At 38.9% G+C, this 20,638-nt stretch overlaps 1 protein-coding gene across 1 annotated transcript in view; it reads left to right on the top strand.

Moving 5' to 3' along the window:
- Positions 1-20,638, top strand: part of LOC127629980 (S-adenosyl-L-methionine-dependent tRNA 4-demethylwyosine synthase TYW1) — a 99,688-nt gene that overhangs the window by 64,501 nt on the left and 14,549 nt on the right. Inside the window, exon 14 of the mRNA XM_052107330.1 lies at positions 3,175-3,285. Coding sequence (XP_051963290.1) covers positions 3,175-3,285 — 111 coding nt within the window. The remainder of the gene's footprint in view (positions 1-3,174; positions 3,286-20,638) is intronic.

The raw sequence follows: 20,638 nt of genomic DNA, 5'->3' as shown, positions 1-20,638 counted from the left end.
ATGGTATTTCTCATGCTTCGTTGTCACGTCTGCAGTTAGTTCAAAATGCTGCTGCTAGGCTTCTGACTAGAACTAGGAAGCATGCTAATATATCACCTGTGTTGGCTTCTCTCCACTGGTTCCTAGTTTAATACAGAATTCAGTCTTAATGGCTTGGCACCTCCTTACATTGCAGAACTCCTTCAGCAATATACTACTTCTATACCTCTAAGGTCATCACAGAGTCTTCGTTTAAACATTCCTAAGTCTAGTTTAAAATCGAAAGGAGATCGTGCCTTTTCTGTTATTGCTCCGCGCCTTTTGGAATAGTTTGCCTCTCCATATCAGATCCTGTACCATAGCTGATGTTTTTAAATATCATTTGAAGACTCACCTCTTCTCTCTTGCTTGTGACTGTGTCTAGTTTGTGTAAATACATTTATTGGTTTTAGCATTTTATGTTTTCTGAATGTGCATGATTTATGTTTCCTTTTTGTAAAGCACTTTAATGTACTATAGAAATAAATATGATTGATTGATTACTTGATCAAACAGCCAGAAGTTAAGACATTTGTGCACAAAATGGATTAAAACTGGATGATGAAACATGAAGTAGCATGTTATTGTTTGAAATGTTTATCAAGGAATAATACCTACTGTTTCACTTATAATGCCATTATTGTTAACAGTAGGCAGCGCACAGTTTATACAGACAGCATTTGAAACTGGTTTCACAATGGCTTCTAAGGCACTATAATGTCATGTCTAATGAGCTTGAACAAATTCAGGTGATCTTTAGAAATAACAAAGTAATTATTTATTGACTTCAAAGTTTATATATTTATTTATTTATTGAATACAAATGAAAGCGTGGGCATTTAGGAATTTTGTCATTTTTGAAATCAGACATCAATTTTATTCATTCCACCATCCACCAAACCACACAAACACACACAGGATTGTGGACTATCAGTAAAGGCAGCATTTGTGCTGCCTTTAAAAAATTGACCAGGTGAAGGTAGATCTTCTTAAACAGGATGTTACGCAAACATTTGATTTGGACGTGCCTTGTTGGCTTTCTAGCAGCGTTTTTCAGCTTTCAGACACAGCCACTGGCTCCCATTTCCTCATCCTTCCCTGCCTTGCAAGTCCTCTAGTGAGCATGAATCTGGCACAATAATGATGGTGCTGACATCTGTACTTCCACAGCAACCAACCAACCCTGCAAAGACAGGCAGCCTATAGGGACAGGCGTGGTTATTCTAAGGAATGTCAGTCTGTGACACAACCTCAGAGTGTTTGATTGACAGAGTGTAAAAACAGGCATTGGAGGGATCTGTGTCCATTATCACTCAGTTTGTTTGGTGAGATGTTCTCCCCTGAGCCTCTGTATGTGAGGGTTCTCTAAATGATGTGAGCTAGAGCGGTTCTTACTCCAGGGTAGACACTCCAAGCTTGAGAAGTTAGAAAAAAGTCTTCTCCTTTTGTCAATGTTCACCTTGTCAGTCTTGTCAACAGTGATGGAATTAAGCATCGTCAGCAAGACACAATGGCTAGAAATGTAACATTCCACACTTCAGAAAGCTCTAAAGAGATTTCTGTTGGTCTTAGCAAGTGCACTAGTGTCTGTTTGGCTTGTTGAAGAAGATACAGTTTCTTATGCTGTGGCATAACAACCATTATATGTAAAGATAGATTGTTTAGAGATTGTTGCACATCACATTAGGAGTGGAGATGAAAACACAAAAGTCTTTTAAGGACATTACTGTATGTCATTCATGGGACAAAAGTGTGAAAAGGGCAGACGATAGAACTGTTTGTAGAAATGCAAGATGTAACCTTGTCTATGTGAAGTTATCCAGTGTCTCAACTCTATTGTCATGATGATGTAATGCAGGAAACCATGTAGACTTAAATCCTCGTAGTATTTGCACAATGTAATAGATACAATAGAGAGCTTTGACTTTGGCGTTTCATCATTGTCTTCTGTTTTTGAACAAGCCGTCATGTCATCCTGTCCATGATCAGACGCACTGGAAAGACGTGATGGAAATGTGCTCTGTCTAAGCAGAACATCCTCCCCTCATAAACAGCTGCTTCATGTTTGAATCACTAAATGCAGACATGCTGCCGGCCAAACATGCTCACTTTGGTGCCATTATAGGCTGTTGTCCATTCTGACGAGTGATTTAGATCTCACCGTGGTGTTTCATGTAAAAGTCACTCTCATTTCTGTTCCACGAGTGTTGTTGAAGCCTGCCCAGAACCACTGTTACGTCTGTGAATGAGTCTGAATTCTCCACTTGTAATAAGAACTCCTGCATGAGGTAGTGCTGCGGTTGGATGGGAGCGTTCCTTTTCATGAATAATGAGAAACGCTCTGAATCGAATGATGTAGTCTTCTCTACAACCAACCACAACTGAGAGTTTACGTGTATACCTCATATTTTTCAAAGTTGCTTAAATTTTCGTTTTTAAACCAGAAGAATGAAATGGCTCAATAAAACAAAAAAACAACCATTTTCCCATTAACTATAAACAATGAGTTCTATCATGGTTTTCAATTATGTGCAACCTGCTAACATTTAAAAAAAAAATGTGGGGTTTCATTACCCTATAAAGTCAAAAGTGTATAGTGAATATATACAGTAGTCTATAAAAAGCTTAATTTGGTAAATACTTAATTATAGAGCAATGTAATAGAGCCAAGTCTCCGTTGTTTCAAAATAAGAGTCACTGATGTGTTTCAGGCATTTTTACAGTTAAAAGTCCAGCGTTATGCACCTAATCTTCATTTCTCTTTGTTATAATTAGGATTTTGGATGAACCATAATCTGCATCAGGGATTGTATTCATTTTGACTCTTGTAGCATCTACGTCTGTGCCCATCATAGTAAGGAAAGGCTAAGACATTTTTTTTACATTCTATAAATGTATTTTAAAAGTGTAAATATAATAGCTTCAACCAATGAATGCCTGCTGTGTTAGAGAATGTACACTTTTTACGATCCAATCAATTCCCAATTAATAAAAAAAAAAAACGAATTCTCGTTGAATATACTGTTTTACTTGGAAATATTGCATATTATGACCTTCATTATTGGTTGTGAATGTCACAATATACAAACCTCAAACCAGGTTTGTTTATTTCTTTAGGCTGTAATTTCACTGCTTCTCTTTATGTTTCCCCTCCAGCAACAACGTACGGTGTACAGACTGACCCTGGTGAAGGCCTGGAATGTGGATGAGCTGAAGGCCTACTCGGATCTCATTGCCCTCGGACAACCAGATTTCATCGAGGTCAAGGTATGCTTTCTTCTGCCTAATTTACTGCATTAGCGTCTAATGCAGGTCTGTGAACCCTTTTGGGTTTAATAGGCGACGGTTTAATAAGCTATTGCTGGAATCCCACAAATTTTCTTCTAATCCTTTTTGCAGAAAACAAGGTAATGACCAGGCTCATTAAATTAATTCTCTGTCCTAATGAATTCACTGAGAGCAAATTAAGCAGGATCCTGAAGACTGATTTTTATCTCAGATAAGATTAACTTGTGTTTTCAGGAGGAATATCTGGAAGCCCTATGCTGCAACAATATGAGTTTGAATGCAAATTTATAAAGGTTAAAACATAAGTGTTTTATTATGTTAAAATACTTTTTCATTTCACAGCTTAATATTCAGATACTATTAGTAAGCCATTTGTTGAGTTCTCCGAAAAGAGTATACACTAACTTTGTGGTGCTGTGAAAAAGTTTTGTTTTGTTTGAGTGACCCAACCAGCCCAAAACAGCAACACTGACTCAACCATTGGTGCGAGTTTGGGGTGGGGCTATCTGTTGTCTGATCAATTGAGGATAGAGGAAGTGTTCGGTACACTTGTGTCATTTTTCATTTTTTCACATTTTTCAGCTTTAAACCTTTTAGCTCTGAAGGTGTTTTTAAAGTTTTCCTTTAGCAGTGGTATACCCAAAATTAAAGGCTTATAACTCTACAAAGAAAACCAAAGAGGGTAATTGTTTTTGTATAATTTTAAAGAAAACTTTAAAAATGTTCTATGCTATAAATGGATAAATTATGAAACTCTCAGCCTAAGAAACTGCTGAAAAATCACAATCTATTTCTATTTCTACAAAGCAATCAAAAGTTATAGCATTACAAATATAATTTATCCTAGTGTCCAAACTTGTACATAAAAAAATAATTTCACATGCAAATACAACAATGACTAAAGGTATGCTCTTTCTTCAAAGCATGCAGGCTTGAGTAACGAGATCTCATTCAGTTCCATTCTGTGTCATTTGAGCCATCATTGAGTCTGAGTCATGTACTTGATGCCATCTCCTGGTGGCCATATGCAATTAGTGTTGGAACAATCCTGTCTGCCCATATTTGGATGACTTCCACCTCTTGTTGCAACGATCTGAATCCTAATATGATTGGTTTTGCATTTCATGATGCTGGACAATGCACTACATAATTGCCGATTAAGTCATCTGATCCAGGAAAGCTAATGTGTTTTTAGCCAGATAGTACATTATTTGCTGTGTGCTGCTTGTGTATTTTCTAATGATCTATGCATCTAATGGTATGTGAAATTTTATGTTCTGTTTATTATTCTTGAAGTTATAAGTGGAAAAGTAGCTTAAAAGAAACACCTGTTTACACGTAACATGTATGTCAAAGACATATACTCCGCTATTACTCCCTATATTTTTGTCTGAGAGTAAAACAGATGAGCTGGTTGTATTCTACTCTTTGATCGCTTTCTTTTTAATGACATACTGCATATGTCTATTTGATCAGTTTGATGATTTACATCATACATTACAATAATTATTAACAAATTATCAAAACAGAACACTTCTGATTTGTCTGCTAATTTCAAAGCACTTGTCCAGTTTTGGTCATAATTCCTACATGCATTGTAAAATACAGCTTCTAAGCTTTAAAACAGTACCTATTTTGTGCTTGTAAAGACTGCAGTTATTAATATTTTTATTAAAAAAAAATTATCGACGGGTCATCCAAACTTACAGGGTTAAATGTATGTACTTGGAATTGATGCATTGAGTGTCTTTATCAATTATTTTGAAGTTAAATTAATTACATATTTGTAATATATTTTTTTGAAATGTGCATATTTGTGATAGTTACGTCCAAATGAGATTACATTCTCTGTTGTAATGCCAGCTCAAGCATGAGGCAGTGCTGTAATTGGATGGAAGTGTTCCTTCTTATGAATAATGTGGAGAAACGCTCAGGATCTACTGACGTACATGTGTACTGTCCTACCAATCATAACAAGTTTCTAAATCTTTTTGTTCTTCCCCCAAGCATTTTATATCTATGGCCTGAAGGCAGGAAATACATTTTTTTATGAAAGTGGATGATCAGGGCAATCGAGTAATGAGGACACTTGCTCTATTGCTCATTTGTTATAGATTTCCTTAAGCTGATCTTTTTGCACTCCATTCACCTTGGAAGCAGTTTTAACAAGCTTTGTCTGCCTGTTTTTACTGGTCAGTGTAATACTATTAAACCATACCACAACACAGTAATGGATAACAGATTCTATAAAACTCAAATAAAACAATGTAATTAACACATTACTTATCTTAAAATAATTAGGGGGGGGGGGCTGGGTAGCTCAGCGAGTATTGATGCTGACTACCACCCCTGGAGTCGTGAGTTTGAATCCAGGGCATGCTGTGTGACTCCAGCCAGGTCTCCTAAGCAACCAAATTGGCCCAATTGCTATGGAGGGTAGAGTCAAATGGGTAACATCCTCGTGGTCACTATAATGTGGTTTTCACTCTCTGTGGGGGCATGATGCATGTAGATGCCGCAGAGAATAGAGTGAAGCCTCCACACGCACTATGTCTCCACTGTAATGCGCTTAACAAGCCACGTGATAAGATGCGCAGATTGATGCTCTCAGATGTAGAGGCAACTGAGATTCACTACATTGTAAATTGGGCATTCCAAACTGGGGAGAAAAGGGGATGGGAAAAAATGGTTTTGGGGTTTCATGAAACTTTTAAGTTGTCATCTAGTGGCTTTAATGACTTTTTAATGAAATGCAAGTTTTAAAGGAATAGTTCACTCAAAATTTTAAATTCTATAATCATTTACTCACTCTCATACCATCGCAGATGTGATATGACTTTCTTTCTTCTGCAGAACACAAATTAAGGTTTTTAGAAGAACATTTCTGCTCTGTGGGTCCATACAATGAAAGTGAATGGGTGCCAAAATTTTGATGCTCCAGAAATCACATAGAAGTAGTAAGACTCCAGTGGTTAAATCCATGACTTCAGAAGTGATATGACAGGTGTGGGAGAGAAACAGATTTTTGCTATAAATTCTACTCCCTTCCCAGGAGACACCAAAAACACAAGAAGAAGAATGTGGAAGTGAAAGGTTAAGTGGAGATTGACTGAGCAGGGAGGAGAATTTATAGTAAAAACTGACTATATAATATTGTGCTGTTTCTCACCCACACCTATCAAATTGCTTCAGAAGACATTGATTTAACAACTGGAGTCAAACTGATAAATGTTATGTTGACCTATGTGATATTTGGAGCTACAGAATATTGGCACCCATTCTCCTGCATTGTATGGACCAGCTGAGAAATTCTTCCAAAAATCTTAGTTTGTGTTCTGTTGAAAAAAGGAAGTCATACACATCCAGAATGGCATAAGGGTGAGTATATGATGAGAGTTTTCGGGTGAACTATCTCTTTAAATTCAGATTCAAAGATTTTTGTCCTACTTAATCAATCTGTCCCCAACATATACTAAATAGATTAAATCTCTCCGCATCTCAACCAGTTACTGAGTTTTTGTATTTGCCTTAATGTGTTTGGTGTGTTTTGACTTGTGTAATTACACTGTCGTTCATAAATTGTAAAGCTTCATCTGCAGCACTTAACTGATCTTAAACTTGGTTTTAATAAGTGGGTCGTTCTGATGCGGTTTGTGCTGATAAAGTCACAAACAGCGGACTGAAACCAGTGCTAAATGCAAATAATAAAATGCAACTAACCATATCTGTCAGTTGATAATAAGTATTTTTTACATGTAGTTTATACTTGAGTAATTAGCAATTGATAGCTGATTACAGTTAAATTTCATGTTTGTTAACATCTAAGCAAGAAAGAGAAACCGTGGCTTGTGTTAAAGGACAGTTTCTGCATTTCATCCAGGAAGATAGACGATCTTTCACTACTATTTTATTCACCCTTGTTTCTAATCTTTCCTTGTTCATATGTAAAGATTCAATAAACTGGCTATAATCTCATTACGAGTCAACAGCCAATCATGTGAACTGTGAGCACACCTGCCCTATAGTAAGCCTGCCTCAACACATTCACATTCAATGCATAGCCACTCCAAAGTAAAGCCAACTTCAACTGTGACATCCTGTTACCTAGCAACAATAATCGCCCACTTTGATAGACTGCAGAAGGCAAGGATTTACACCGCCTTCAGTGGGATAAAATAAAGGCCATGCAAAAGTGTGAGAACATATTGCTGAATTTACCCAAACAGAGGCTGGCTGTCTGAAACTCTAAGCCTGCCTTTTTAATAGTTGTCACCTCCTGGATTAATATTACAAATGTCAAATTACACTTTTGCTGTTTGCTTTTATTTTCGTTTACAATTGAGCTCTATCATTAAGGCGTAGTCTCATAAAAACTTAAATTGTTTGATTACACACTAGATCCAATAGTGAGATTTCAACGATTTCTAGAAGACATTTGCCCTAATGGTGTCACTTTGATTTTAATGATTGCACTGGGCAAGCAGGTGTGCATCTAACCTTTCCAAATAGTGCCACTAATCATCTGGAATGTTTGTCTTTAATGTTTTGCTTACTCTGGTTGGCCCAATGCAAACATAACATGTTTGCTGATTCACAAAATGTTATGTTTTTATTAATTTGTGTGCCTACACTGACTTTCGAAATGAAAATTGCTCCAATTATAATCAGTGAAACCGTCTACACTGGAAGCATTTGTTACAGAACATCACAATTAGTCTTAATTTAAAGGGCACCGTTTCTGTTTTGATGTTCTGCAGAGAAACAACATTGGTAAGTTAATTTAGTTAGTTAGTTAATTTTATTGTACGTTAGTTAATATGCTGCAGAGCAACTCTACGATGTTAGCTAGTTAGTCAGCTAGTTAGTTAGTTGACATGGCTGCAGAGCCACTCCAACCATGTTTAGTTTGTTTGTTTGTTCATTAGTTAACGTGCTACAGAGCAACTCTAACTACGTTAGTTACCCGCTACAAAGCAACTCCAACAGCATTAGCTATTTAGTCATAAAGCTATTAAGTTAAATAGTTAGGGCAACTTCAACCATGTTAGTTAGTTGATGTTCTTCAGTGCAATTGCAACCATCTTTGTTAATTAGCTAACATGCTGCAGAGCAACTCTGACCTAGTGAGTTAGGGGGTGAGTGCTAAGAATGTATATTGTTATGGATTAAAATAACTTATGACCATTACATCAAAGCTTGCTCAAGATGATTCTGGTGTCTAGATTTGAGCACGACCGATATTGGATTTTTGAGACTGATACCGATTTTAGAGGGGGTATTTCACAGATTTCCAATATAGTGGCTGAAATAGTTATGTTTTGAGCTGGAATGAAAACGGACCATTTCTTTGTGGATTGTGCACTGATTTTGCACTGATATGACTATGCAAAGGTACTCAAAAGGCTGCTTTCTTAAACATTTTTATCAAAGAATATTTTACATTATTATTATACATTGTCAACCAGTTCTAGAAATGAACACTGAGAAAATAAAGAATAAATAAAAATACAATAAATAGCTAAATAAAAATCAGTGCTGTATGTTTAGTGTCAGTCAATTGCTGACCATTTAAATAAAGAATACATTTAAATAAATTAAATGGCTAAATAACCATCAGTACTGTTTAGTATCAATCAAATGCTGACTATTTTAATACTGCCAGTCAATTAGGGGCAGGTTGTAAAACAAGAAGCATTTACACCTGTCGAATGAAGAGATAAGCAGCGGTGTTACGCCTTATTCTGCAACGCAAGTTCAGGGGAAACTTTGAATGGTGGAAAACCAGACTTTTAAATATTACATTTTGTAAATGCAATGACTGGAATTGTTCGGATGAACTGTGAATCCTGAACAAAACAGTTTGGTGAATACATGTTTACACATTAGCTTCCACTCAGCTGACATGCAATGAAAGTAGCTACGTGGTTGGCTATAAACTCGTTGTCATGGAGAGTAAAAGATGGACGTTGTTTATTTACTTTCCAGCATTGCATCTCACCAAATAGGTAACAATGTAGCTTAAAATCAACACTCAACAGACACAATCCACCACCGCACCGTTGTCTGTTGAGCAGCAAAAAGCTCTGATGCTTACCTTTCAATCTGCTGCGTTACATACTGCACTGACAAACTATAGCTGGCTAACATAACAAACATGAGATAAACATGAGTGACATGGTTGTCAGGGACAGGGTTAACGTTATAGAAGTCATATTGAAAAGGAAAAATGATGGGGTCATTGTTTAAAAACTTTCCAATATGTATTTCACAAACTAGTTTACAACTTACCATAAAGACACCGCTTAACTCCGCCCTGTCTGCAGAGTCACCGTCAGCTCAGCTCTGTAAATAGTGGAGTTGGAGCGCATACTGCTGGACAAACTCTAAATCACCCCAAGCATTGTTTTCTGCATTATATGTTATGAAAAAAAAAAGTTTTCATATCTGTGCATATCAGAAAACCTATACGCCATACCGATATATCTATGAAATGCTAATATTGGCAAATAATATTGGCTGACCAATAAATCTTTCTAGTCTAGACTAGCCTACTAATTTATATTACCTTTTGAATTTAACCATCTGTAAAATTATTGTGCACTTCTATTATAACCCATGCAAAGTACTAAGAGCTAACAGATGATTGGTCCGTATTAGTGAATATTGCAAGATGACATGCAGCTTCTTTTAAGGTGTTGTGGCCTGATATGTCAAAATGCATCATTGGTCACTTCCAATGTAACACAGCAAATAAACAACCACAACTCATTCCATCCAATGCACCAACTTTTAGCAATTAATCCAGAATCCTTATCTTTTAAACTTTACAAGTCATCCTTTTCAATACTTCCATTTCTTTACTCTTATTTATTTAGACAAATTATGCTTTGTTCATATGAAATCAGATGACTGGTTTCTCCCAGCCATTAGTCATGTTTATGTATAGCCAATCATCAGATGTATTGACATCTAATTTTCTTCTGTTGGGCTCTAGTGAGCCAGTCATCAAATCACCAGCAATGGCAGTATATTGTCTTGTGTATATTTGGCCACTTTTGTGGATGTGGAACAGAGTGGTGATTTATATGGAGTGTAATGAATTTCAGTGGTAGTTTGATGTGTTTCTATGAGTTATGGAGCTGTTTTGCCCCTCCAGCTGTTTTGGCTGAGTGCAGCTCACCCCTCTGATAATTACTGCACCCAACAGCTGCTTCTTATATTCACATTTCTCAACACCTTATACATTTCTCAATACACGTATGATGTATTCAGTAGGTACACACCATATTTACTCATGCTGTCAGATATCAGAGGTTTTTCATTGTTGTTTAAAGGAATAGTTCACCCTCATGCCATCCAAGATGTGTATGACTTTCTTCAGCTGAACGCAGATTTTTGGAAGAATTTCTAATCTCTGTTGGTCCATACAATGCAAGTGAATGGGTACCAAAACTCTGAAGCTCCAAAAAGTTACATGCTTATGGACAACATAATAGTTATCCATAAGACTCTAGTGGTTAAATTTTTTATAAAATCGCAACTTTCACATTCTTTTTTTGTTTTTGGCGATTCACAATCTTCCTGCATAAGGACATATGCAAGCTAAATAATGTCCCCGCCACTATACTGGGGCATTAGAACCCACACAGATCACAGGGTGAGCACCCCCTGCTGGCCTCCCTAATACCTCTTCCAGCTGCAACCTTAGTTTTACCCAGGAGGTCTTCCATCCAGGGACTGGCCTGGCTCAACCCTGTTTAGCTTTAGTGGGCAACCAGGCAAGAGCTGCAGGGTGATTTGTCTGTTGACTATTAGGAATTAGGATTCAGATCACTGCAACCAGAGGTAAAAGTAATCCAAATATGGGTAGAGAGGGTTGTTCATGCTGGCTGAGGCAAAACCGGAGATTATGAGAGTGCACCGTATAGGCCCCTCAAACAATTTGGTTAGGCCCCGAACAGTCATCATGAAGATGCTGCATTTAACCGACCACGATCTGATTCTCAGGGCTGCCAGGAAATCTCCACTCAAAGTTGATGGGAGGAACATCAGATTCACCACGGATTACAATGCGCGCGCAGTAAACCCCCACCATGCAAGTCACAGAAATTGAGCTTTCAAACTTTTCTGATGTATCCGGCACAGCTTAAACTGACTTGAGGCACGACACAGCACATCTTCAAATCTCCATTGGCGGTCGAGGACTTTTTGGGTGGTCTGGGTGCACAGAATGTTGCAGATGGTTTAAGGTGTCATCCCAGATACCACCAAAAGGACTGTCTTTGGATAATCGGTTCAGTTATTATTGTAAATCGCAACGTTACCATTTATTTTTCATTGAGGGCCTCTGATAATATTTGTGCCATTTTCAGTATTAGTATTTTGACAGATGGGGGGGACAAAAGCGGTTCCTGTTTGTCTGCCACCTTTCTCAGGGCCACGTTGTCCAACGGTTGTTTTTTTGTATTTTGTTTTTATTTCCTGGGAGTGGTTCTTCTCTGGTAGTTTTGTTCTTAGTTTTTTGGGTTGTAGGGTGTTTGTGGGCGGTGTGGCGACCATGGTGGGTGGGTTTCTCTCCTTTAGCAGTATTGTGTTTGTCTATTGGAATAATCTATCTTGCAATCATAAAAATGAATACAGGAGCCTTAATATAATCAGCTTGAATGTTAGCTGATTGAACAGCCCTATTAAGAGAGCCATGTGCCTGGACTATCTACGTATACAGCATTTGAGAGTCGTAGACTCATTTGGAGAAAAGTGATATACAGAGGTTTTCTAACAAATTCTATCACGTTGTCGCATCAGCCTGCCTAGATAGTAAATCACGAGTTTTACTTGTGGTATTGAGACGAAGACTTCCTTTTAATATTTAGGAAAGGTATATTGATGAGGTTGGCAGAGTGTCATACATTGAAGCTCACATCGCAGGCCATAATTTTACTTTTATTTTGATTTATGCTCAGATACATTTTGATAAAGATTTTTTCCTACTTTAACTACAACCCATCTGCAAATTCTGGACTGTTTTCTTATCATTGGTGCTGATATGAATATGGTGGCTGATGTTTCACAATTTCTCTTACATCTACACCAACAGAGGCTGCATGCTGGTGCTTTAACAACACGTTGCTTAAGGACAAAGTGTTTTGCGCAGCACTGAAAGAGAAATTATGGTGGTTCCTAGAGGTGAATACCTGTTCGGTAGACGATCCCCGCTTTCTCTGGGATGCTGTAAAGGGGTGCATACAGGATTTCTCAATCTCATTTGCAACTCATTTAAATAAAACTAGATTAAATTTGATAGGCACTCTGGAGACAGAACTGAGCTGGCTTGAGGGCCTTCAACAGAAATCATATTCTGACAGAAACCAACAAGAAATAACTATAACACGCACAGAGCAGCTCTTTGCTGTGGTGCAGAGCTGAGTTTCTGATAAACGAAACCAGGATAACCTATTATTTTAATGGGGCAAAACCAAGCCACCTTTTGGCACTTAGGCTGAAGAGCAATGAAAAGTACTCTAACATCATGGCAATTCAAACCACTGATGGCCTGATTAGTGAACCCAAGGGTATTAATGAAGAATTTAAACTTTTATATCAGTCATTATACTAGTCGGATGTAGTCTTTGATGATACCACTTGCACTAACTTTTTCAAGGTGTATCTCTCAGAGGAAGCAGCAGCAATGTTGAATGCCCCAATCTCTTTAGAAGAGCTTAAGGAGGCTCTTACAGTCATGAAGAAGGGGAAATCACCAGGATGGGATGGTATCCCTCCTGAATTATACCTCCTCTTTTGTGATGAATTGGGGCAAACGTTACTAAATATGATTCATCATTCTATTCGAGTGGGCTCCTTTAATAATAGTGCCAACATGGCCATTATTACTCTACTTCCAAAGCCTGATAAAGACTTAACGCAATGCAGAAATTATAGACCACTATCCCTTCTGAACAGTGATGTCAAATTGTATGCTAAAGTGTTAGCCTCTCACCTTGACCGTTTTATGTCTAAATTAGTACATACCGATCAAACTGGGTTTATCAAATCATGCCGGGCAGTTTATAATGTGCGCCGACTACTACATATCATCTATGTGGCCAGCGATATTGACTCACCATGTCCTATACTGTCCCTAGATGCCGAAAAAGCCTTTTGATAGGTTGGATTGGCGATACCCCTGGACAGTACTAGAGCGTTTACGGCTTGGCAGAGAGCTTATCAATGTGAGTTTTATACGTTAATCTCTCTGCGATGGTCACAACAGGATGCATCTGCTCTTTGCTGTTGTAATCAAATCAAATCACTTTATTGTCACACTACCATGTACACAAGTGCAACAGTAGGTAAAATTCTTGTGTGCAGTTCCGAGCAACATAGCAGTCATGACAGTGACGAGACATATACCAATTACAATAAACAACATACTTACACAACACAATTTACATATCAAATGTACACATACTTACACAACATGATAATTATATACATTACACACAATATAGAATACAATATAGAATACACAATATGCAATACAATAAGTAAGGAGTATATGAAATATATATATATATATATATATATATATATATATATATATATGAAGTAGTATATTGAGGAGAATATGTTGACAGTCCAGTGTGAGATTACAGCTGAATAAAGTGCAGTGCTGATTATTGATCCTGATAGATCAAGTGTTCAACAGTCTGATTGCTTGGGGAAAAAGCTATCATGTAGTCGGCTGGTGCGGGTCCTGATGCTGCGATACCGCCTGCCTGATGGTAGCAGTGAGAACAGCCCATGACTCGGGTGACTGGAGTCTCTGATGATCCTCCGAGCTTTTTCACACACCGCCTGGTATATATGTCCTGGAGGGAGGGAAGCTCACCTCCGATGATGTTCCTGGCAGTTCAGCACCACCCTTTGCAGGGCTTTGCAGTTGTGCGTGTGTGCTATTGCCATACCAGGCAGTGATGCAGCCAGTCAGGATGCTCTCTACAGTGCTGGTGTAGAACCGTGTGAGGATGTGTTGGTTCATTCCAAACTTCCTCAGCCGTCTCAGGAAGAAGAGGCACTGGTGAGCCTTCTTCACAACGGCCTCAGTGTGGATGGACCATGTGAGTTCTTCAGTGATGTGGACACCGAGGAACTTGAAGCTGCTGACTCTCTCCACCGGTACTCCATTGATGGTGATGGGGCTGTGTTCTCCATCTTTCTTCCTGAAGTCCACAACAAGCTCCTTGGTTTTACTGACGTTGAGGGAGAGGTTGTGCTCTTGACACCAGCGTGTCAGAGTGTGCACCTCCTCTCTGTAGGCTCTTTCATCATTGTCAGTGATCAGACCTACCACCGTCGTGATCGTCAGCAAACTTAATGATGACATTGGAGCTATGTGTTGCCACACAGTCATGTGTGTACAGGGAATACAGGAGTGGGCTGAGAACACAGCCCTGTGGGGCTCCAGTGTTGAGGGTCAGTGATGACGAGGTGTTGCTGCCCATTCTAACCACCTGACGTCTGCCTGACAGGAAATCCAGGATCCAGCTGCACAGTGAGCTGTTTAAGCCCAGAGCCCGGAGTTTCTCATCAAGCTTGGAGGGCACTATGGTGTTGAATGCTGAGCTGTAGTCTACAAACAGCATTCTCACATATGTGTTCCTTTTTTCCAGATGGGAGAGAGCAGTGTGTATTGTAGATGCAATGGCATCATCGGTGGAGCGGTTGTTGCGGTAGGCAAACTGCAATGGGTCCAAAGAGGGGGGCAGAACAGAGCAGATGTGATCTCTGTTTAACCTCTCGAAGCATTTGCTGATGATGGGGGTCAGAGCAACAGGACGCCAGTCATTTAAGCAAGTGATTGTGGCTTGCTTTGGTACAGGCACAATGGTTGATGTTTTAAAGCATGTGGGGACTACAGACAGGGAGGAGGGACAGATTGAAAATGTCCGTAAAAACACCAGCCAGTTGATTCGCGCACGCTCTGATGACGCGGCCCGGAATGCCGTCTGGACCCGCAGCTTTACGGATGTTCACCCGTCGGAAGGATCGGGTTACATCCACAACAGAGACGGAGAGTGAACCAACCTCTGTAGCGTCAGCCGCGAGTGCTCTCTCCGCGAGGGCGGTGGTGTAGTCCTCGAAACGAGCATAAAATGTATTAAGTTCGTCCGGGAGAGATGCAGCGGTGTTCATGGCGGAAACTTTATTCCGTTTGTAGTCCGTGATTGTGTTAATTCCCTGCCACATACTTCTGGAGTCAGTGGTGTTGAACTGACCTTCAAGTTTGTGCCTGTACTGGCGTTTGGTTTCACTGATAGTGTTACGGAGGGCATAACTGGCTTGTTTATGCTCCTCCTTGTTAGAAGAATTAAAAGCGGAGGTTCGCGCAGTGAGTGTCGCGCGAACATCGCCGTTAAGCCGTGGTTTCTGGTTGGGGTATATCCATATAGTTTTGGTCGGAACAACGTCCTCTACGCACTTCCTGATGAAACACGTTACGCTGTCAGCGTAAACCTCGATGTCGTCATCAGAGGCGGACCGGAACATCTCCCAGTCCGCGTGATCAAAACAGTCTTGTAGCGCAGAGTCTGATTGGCCTGACCAGCACTGGATCGTTCTGAGGGTGGGTGCTTCCCGTTTTAGTTTCTGCCTGTAAGCAGGTAGAAGTAGAATGGAAGAATGGTCAGATTTGCCAAATGGGCGATGGGGGATGGGGGAGGGATTTGTAGCCATCCCGGAAAGGAGAGTAACAATGGTCTAAAACCCGGTCCCCTCGTGTGTTGAAAAGCCCGTGATTTCGATGGCCGAGTCTGGAATCTCCGCAGCCAGCCAGGTTTCTGTAAGGCAGATAACACAGCAATCTCTCGTCTCTCGTTGGAAAGAGATCCGCGCTCTCAGCTCGCAGAGCTTGTTGTCCAGAGACTGAACATTTGCCAGTAGTATACTGGGTAGCGGGGGTCGATTTGCACGACGTCTTACTCTGATGAGAACACCGGCTCGTTTTCCTCTTTTCCTTCTGTGTTTCCGCGGCCGGGCAGCCCAGACAAAGGGCTCCGCCGGCGTGTTTGTAAACAGCGGGTCGGCATTAAGGAATTTGAAGTCCGGTTTTCGATGTGTAATTGTAGAACCAATGTCCAAAAGCGTTTGTCTGTCGTAAACAATAAGGCAGACAACATCCAAGACAAAAAAACTAAGAACTGTAAACAAAACAAACAATAAACCGCAGTGTTGTAACGGAGCTCGCAATGCAGCAGCCATACTCGACGCCATCTTGAGTCCAAGGGAACTCATGCAGGACTCGCCGGGGTGTCCCCTCTCCCCTCTGTTATTTGCTGCAATTTGTAATTACTATTTGTAATACGTCACATTGGATTTCTCTGTATGTGGACGATATTTTGCTATATGTTATTGACACTAATAACTCTACCACATTTTCTTTCTATATTTAATTTATTTAGTTCTTTATCTGGTTATAAAATCAACTGGAATAAATCAGCATTGATGCATTTAAATAACTCAACTTCCCAATCTGGTCTACCCACCTGTATCCCAATAGTATCTAGTTTCAAATATCTGGATGTCGAGATTTATCCGTCTTTGCATACCATAGCTTTAAAAACTTTCAAAGAATATACAATCATATAGAGATGGATCTAACTCATTAGTCTGCATTACCGTTATCCTTGCTAGCTCAAGTCTTCTTCTATGATGCCATTATCACCCACTACAGACTATTGAGCAAAACTTCAAAAGTTACCTTCCAAGTTTGTTAGGAACAGCAAACCCTCTCGACTAAAATAAACAACACTGAAGTGGAACAAAGATGCTGGAGGCCTTGCCTCACCAAATTTTTTATAATATCATTGGGCATTCATTTTGCATCCCTGAACAGTCTGGCTGAACCCTGAGTCTTTGGTCTTTTGGCGACAGGTTACAGGATTTGATATACTCTGGCCTACCATTGAAGAACGCAAAATTATGATTTGGACCTATAATAGCCTACATTCTGTCTATTTGGTGTGGCACATCAAAGCTTTCTCATAATGACTCTATATGGCATTCTAATTCCCTGTTGTTTAGTAATGATAAAATTCTCACAGATAATAAACCTTTTGTATTTTCAGAGTGGAGTGATAGAGGTATTCATATTTTAGCTGGCATATAGGGGAAAGATGGCCTACGGATTTGTAATGATCCCAGAAGAGAATACATTTTACCAGGGTCTTCCCTTTTCTTTTATCTACGTTTAATATATGCCATGCGAGCATATGGTGTTCCATGGGATACCGATATCCCCTGTCTTACTATGCATAACATTCTAGTAGCAAAAGAAGGGACAAGGAATATAGTGTCCACATTATATATGTTGTTTCTGGAAGCCTGTTATAAACGGCTACCAATTACAAACATTTGGCATAGAGATTTGTGTAACACAGGGACAGAAACCGATGGATGCGATGTTTGCTGGGAATCTCTATGGACCAATCTCAGGCATGTCTCTAAAAATCCCAATCACCAAATAATCCATTATAAGATGGTTCATAGGATGCATTTTACCCCCAGGAAATATTTGATGAAACTCTCCTCCTCTCTGAATTGCAACTTTTGCTCCGGTGGATCCATGGGCACTTATACTCATGTTCTGGGACTGTCCTGATGTCTAAAACTTTTGGAGACAGATATCTGGAGCTCTAAAAGAGATTCTTTAAATTGATATACCATGCTGCCTTAAACTACTGCTTTTAAATGATGATTAATCCCTCAGTTTTTCTCTGATACAAAAGAAAATTATTTTGCTGGACTAACAGCAGCCAAGAAAATGCTTGCCCTATGCTGGCAACCTCCACTTCATTGGCCATATTTCATTGGATGTTCTCGATCTCAGACATTCTGCACATGGAATTGTCTGTTGCAAGAATACATGGAGCCACCCAAAATACTATTGTTGCATGGACAAGGGTCATCTCTCAAATTAAAGTGCTGTTGCAAGGGATGTAATTACCTTAAGCGTCTCATATGCAATTGTCTGTAAGATCTATGTCATTTTTGTTCACTCTTATTAGTTTGCGTATGGCGGGGTTAATTACTTTGTTACACACTTTTCACAATAACACTCATTAAAAGAGTAGAGTGAGTGGACGGGGAGTGAGGGTAACATGGTCACCAGGGGAGGGCCAGTGGAGTTTCAACAAAGAAAAAAACACTGTCCAATATGTCATTTCTTCTGTAATCCTCTTGGCATGTTTGTTTATTAACACTTTACAGTTGTGAATAAAAATGTGATCACAAATAAAATGACAGAATGGAACTGAATGGAATCTTGTTGCTGATGTCTGCATGCTTTGGAGAAAGAGCAAACCTTTAGTCATTGTTGTATTTGCATGTGTAATTAGTTATTTTGTAAAATTATTGTTTTATTTGTTTGGAGAGGCTTTTGGACATTTGAAGATGTTTTTGGACACTAGGATACATTTATTTTTGTAATGCTATTACTTTTGATTGCTTTGTTGAATCAGTATAATTTTTTACTCTTTTACAGGTGACATGATGGGGAACAAAACAAAAGCAGTTTTTCTGAGCTACTTTATTTACAACCCGAGAGATATAATGTCAAATCAGAAAAATAAGAAAAAAGTTAATATTTGCAATTTTTAGGCCATGAGTCTCAGAATGTTATCATAATCTGTATCTTTAAAACATTTGAAAAGTTTTCCTTAAAATTATGCCTAACACTTTTTTTATCAACACCTCTTTTTTTTTCTTTTCCTTTTTTTTTTTTTTGTCGAGTTATAAGCCTTTAATTATGGGTATGCCACTAAAATGGGACATTTTTAAAAACACCCTCAGAGCTTAAAGGTTTATTTGATGTTATTGATGTCACCCAGATATAAAATTATTTTGTTAAATGGATTTAAACTTATTTTTCTCCACAGTGTTATGAAATATTTGAATAAAGGCAGGGTTGTATTTACTGAATACCTCTAAAGGTTGATGTTTTTATAAATGATTGCACTCAGCATTTGCATTGACTGTCATTAATATTCAAGGGAAATAACTATCATCAGGACAAAATATATATTTGTAATAAAAATATTGCAAAATGGAGTTTCATGGCCGGTAAGACAAATTATCTCAATTCACCCAGCAAGTGTAGCAAAAAGTTGATTTTGAAATTATTTCTGAATTCTTTTGGTTTTGTGGTCTTTTGTTCATTTAAACCTCTGATGAATGATGTCTGTAATTGATATGTGTTCAGTGACCACATCTCTTCCTGATGTAAAGCATGTGAATGGTTCTCTTTATCCTTTCTAGCCTCGGCTTGAGACCTTTGTCTATCGATTGTCCAGCTTAATAGACTCATAGTAGCTCAGAGTGATGAGGGCTGAAATGAGATAAAGCCTTGCAGAATGAGCTTTTACAGTATTGCAGGATGAGTAATGTTTTTTCAACAGCAAAGCTACTCCTACACACAACCAGACCCATTAACTAATGGTGACCACACCACAAATGAGTCCTGTTTTCATCCAGCGGTGATATGTGTCACTTCTGTGGTTGCCAAGGATATTAATGACTTATCATAATTTGTGAAGGTTCAAACAGTTTTGTTTTTTTGAGGACCCAATCAGAGTACATGACTGTAAATATCTGATTCCTCTTATCATCATGTAAGCTGAATTTGCATCCCTGCATGTGGCACAGGCTACCTTTATTGAACGTTTGTCCTGATCACGGCAGCATCTATGAGGTGTGATGTGACTATTGTATTGTGTGCGTGCGTGCGTGCGTGCATGTGTGGGTGTTGAATGAAATGATCTGGCCGTCTCTGTCTGCATCATCCATAGAAAAACCAAATGAGCCTCCATGTGATGCCGTATCCTTGGGCTATGTGTGTGTGCTGATATGTTTTAGAGCATTTTTTTTGTCCCTACTTTTTAAAGTGAGGAACAGCTAAATCTACAACACCTGTTTTAAAGTGTCTTAAAGGAATAGTTCACCCCAAAATGAGAATGATGTCATAATTTACTCATCCTCATGACTTTATTCTATGGAACACAAAAAGAGTAATTTTTAAGAATGTACCGGTACTGCTTTTTACAATGCAATTATAATGAACGGGATGGGAGCTTTCAATATTCATAAATATTGTGTTGTATTCTGTCTTCTGAAGTCATACGATAACTTTGTGCCCAAAATTTATGTGCTCTAGTTCTCCTTAAAATTCATGAACAAATCCCTTCACGATTTTCAGTGAATCACAACTACTTTTTGAAGCTTGAAAACTCCAGTCCCCATTCATTGTAATTGCGTGGTAAAGAGCGACCATTAAATTCTT

The sequence above is a fragment of the Xyrauchen texanus genome, chromosome 36, assembly GCF_025860055.1.
Source record: "Xyrauchen texanus isolate HMW12.3.18 chromosome 36, RBS_HiC_50CHRs, whole genome shotgun sequence".
NCBI classification, from domain to species: Eukaryota; Metazoa; Chordata; class Actinopteri; order Cypriniformes; family Catostomidae; genus Xyrauchen; species Xyrauchen texanus.
Note: the sequence above shows the minus strand (reverse complement) of the source record. Positions and strands in the feature narration are given on the sequence as shown.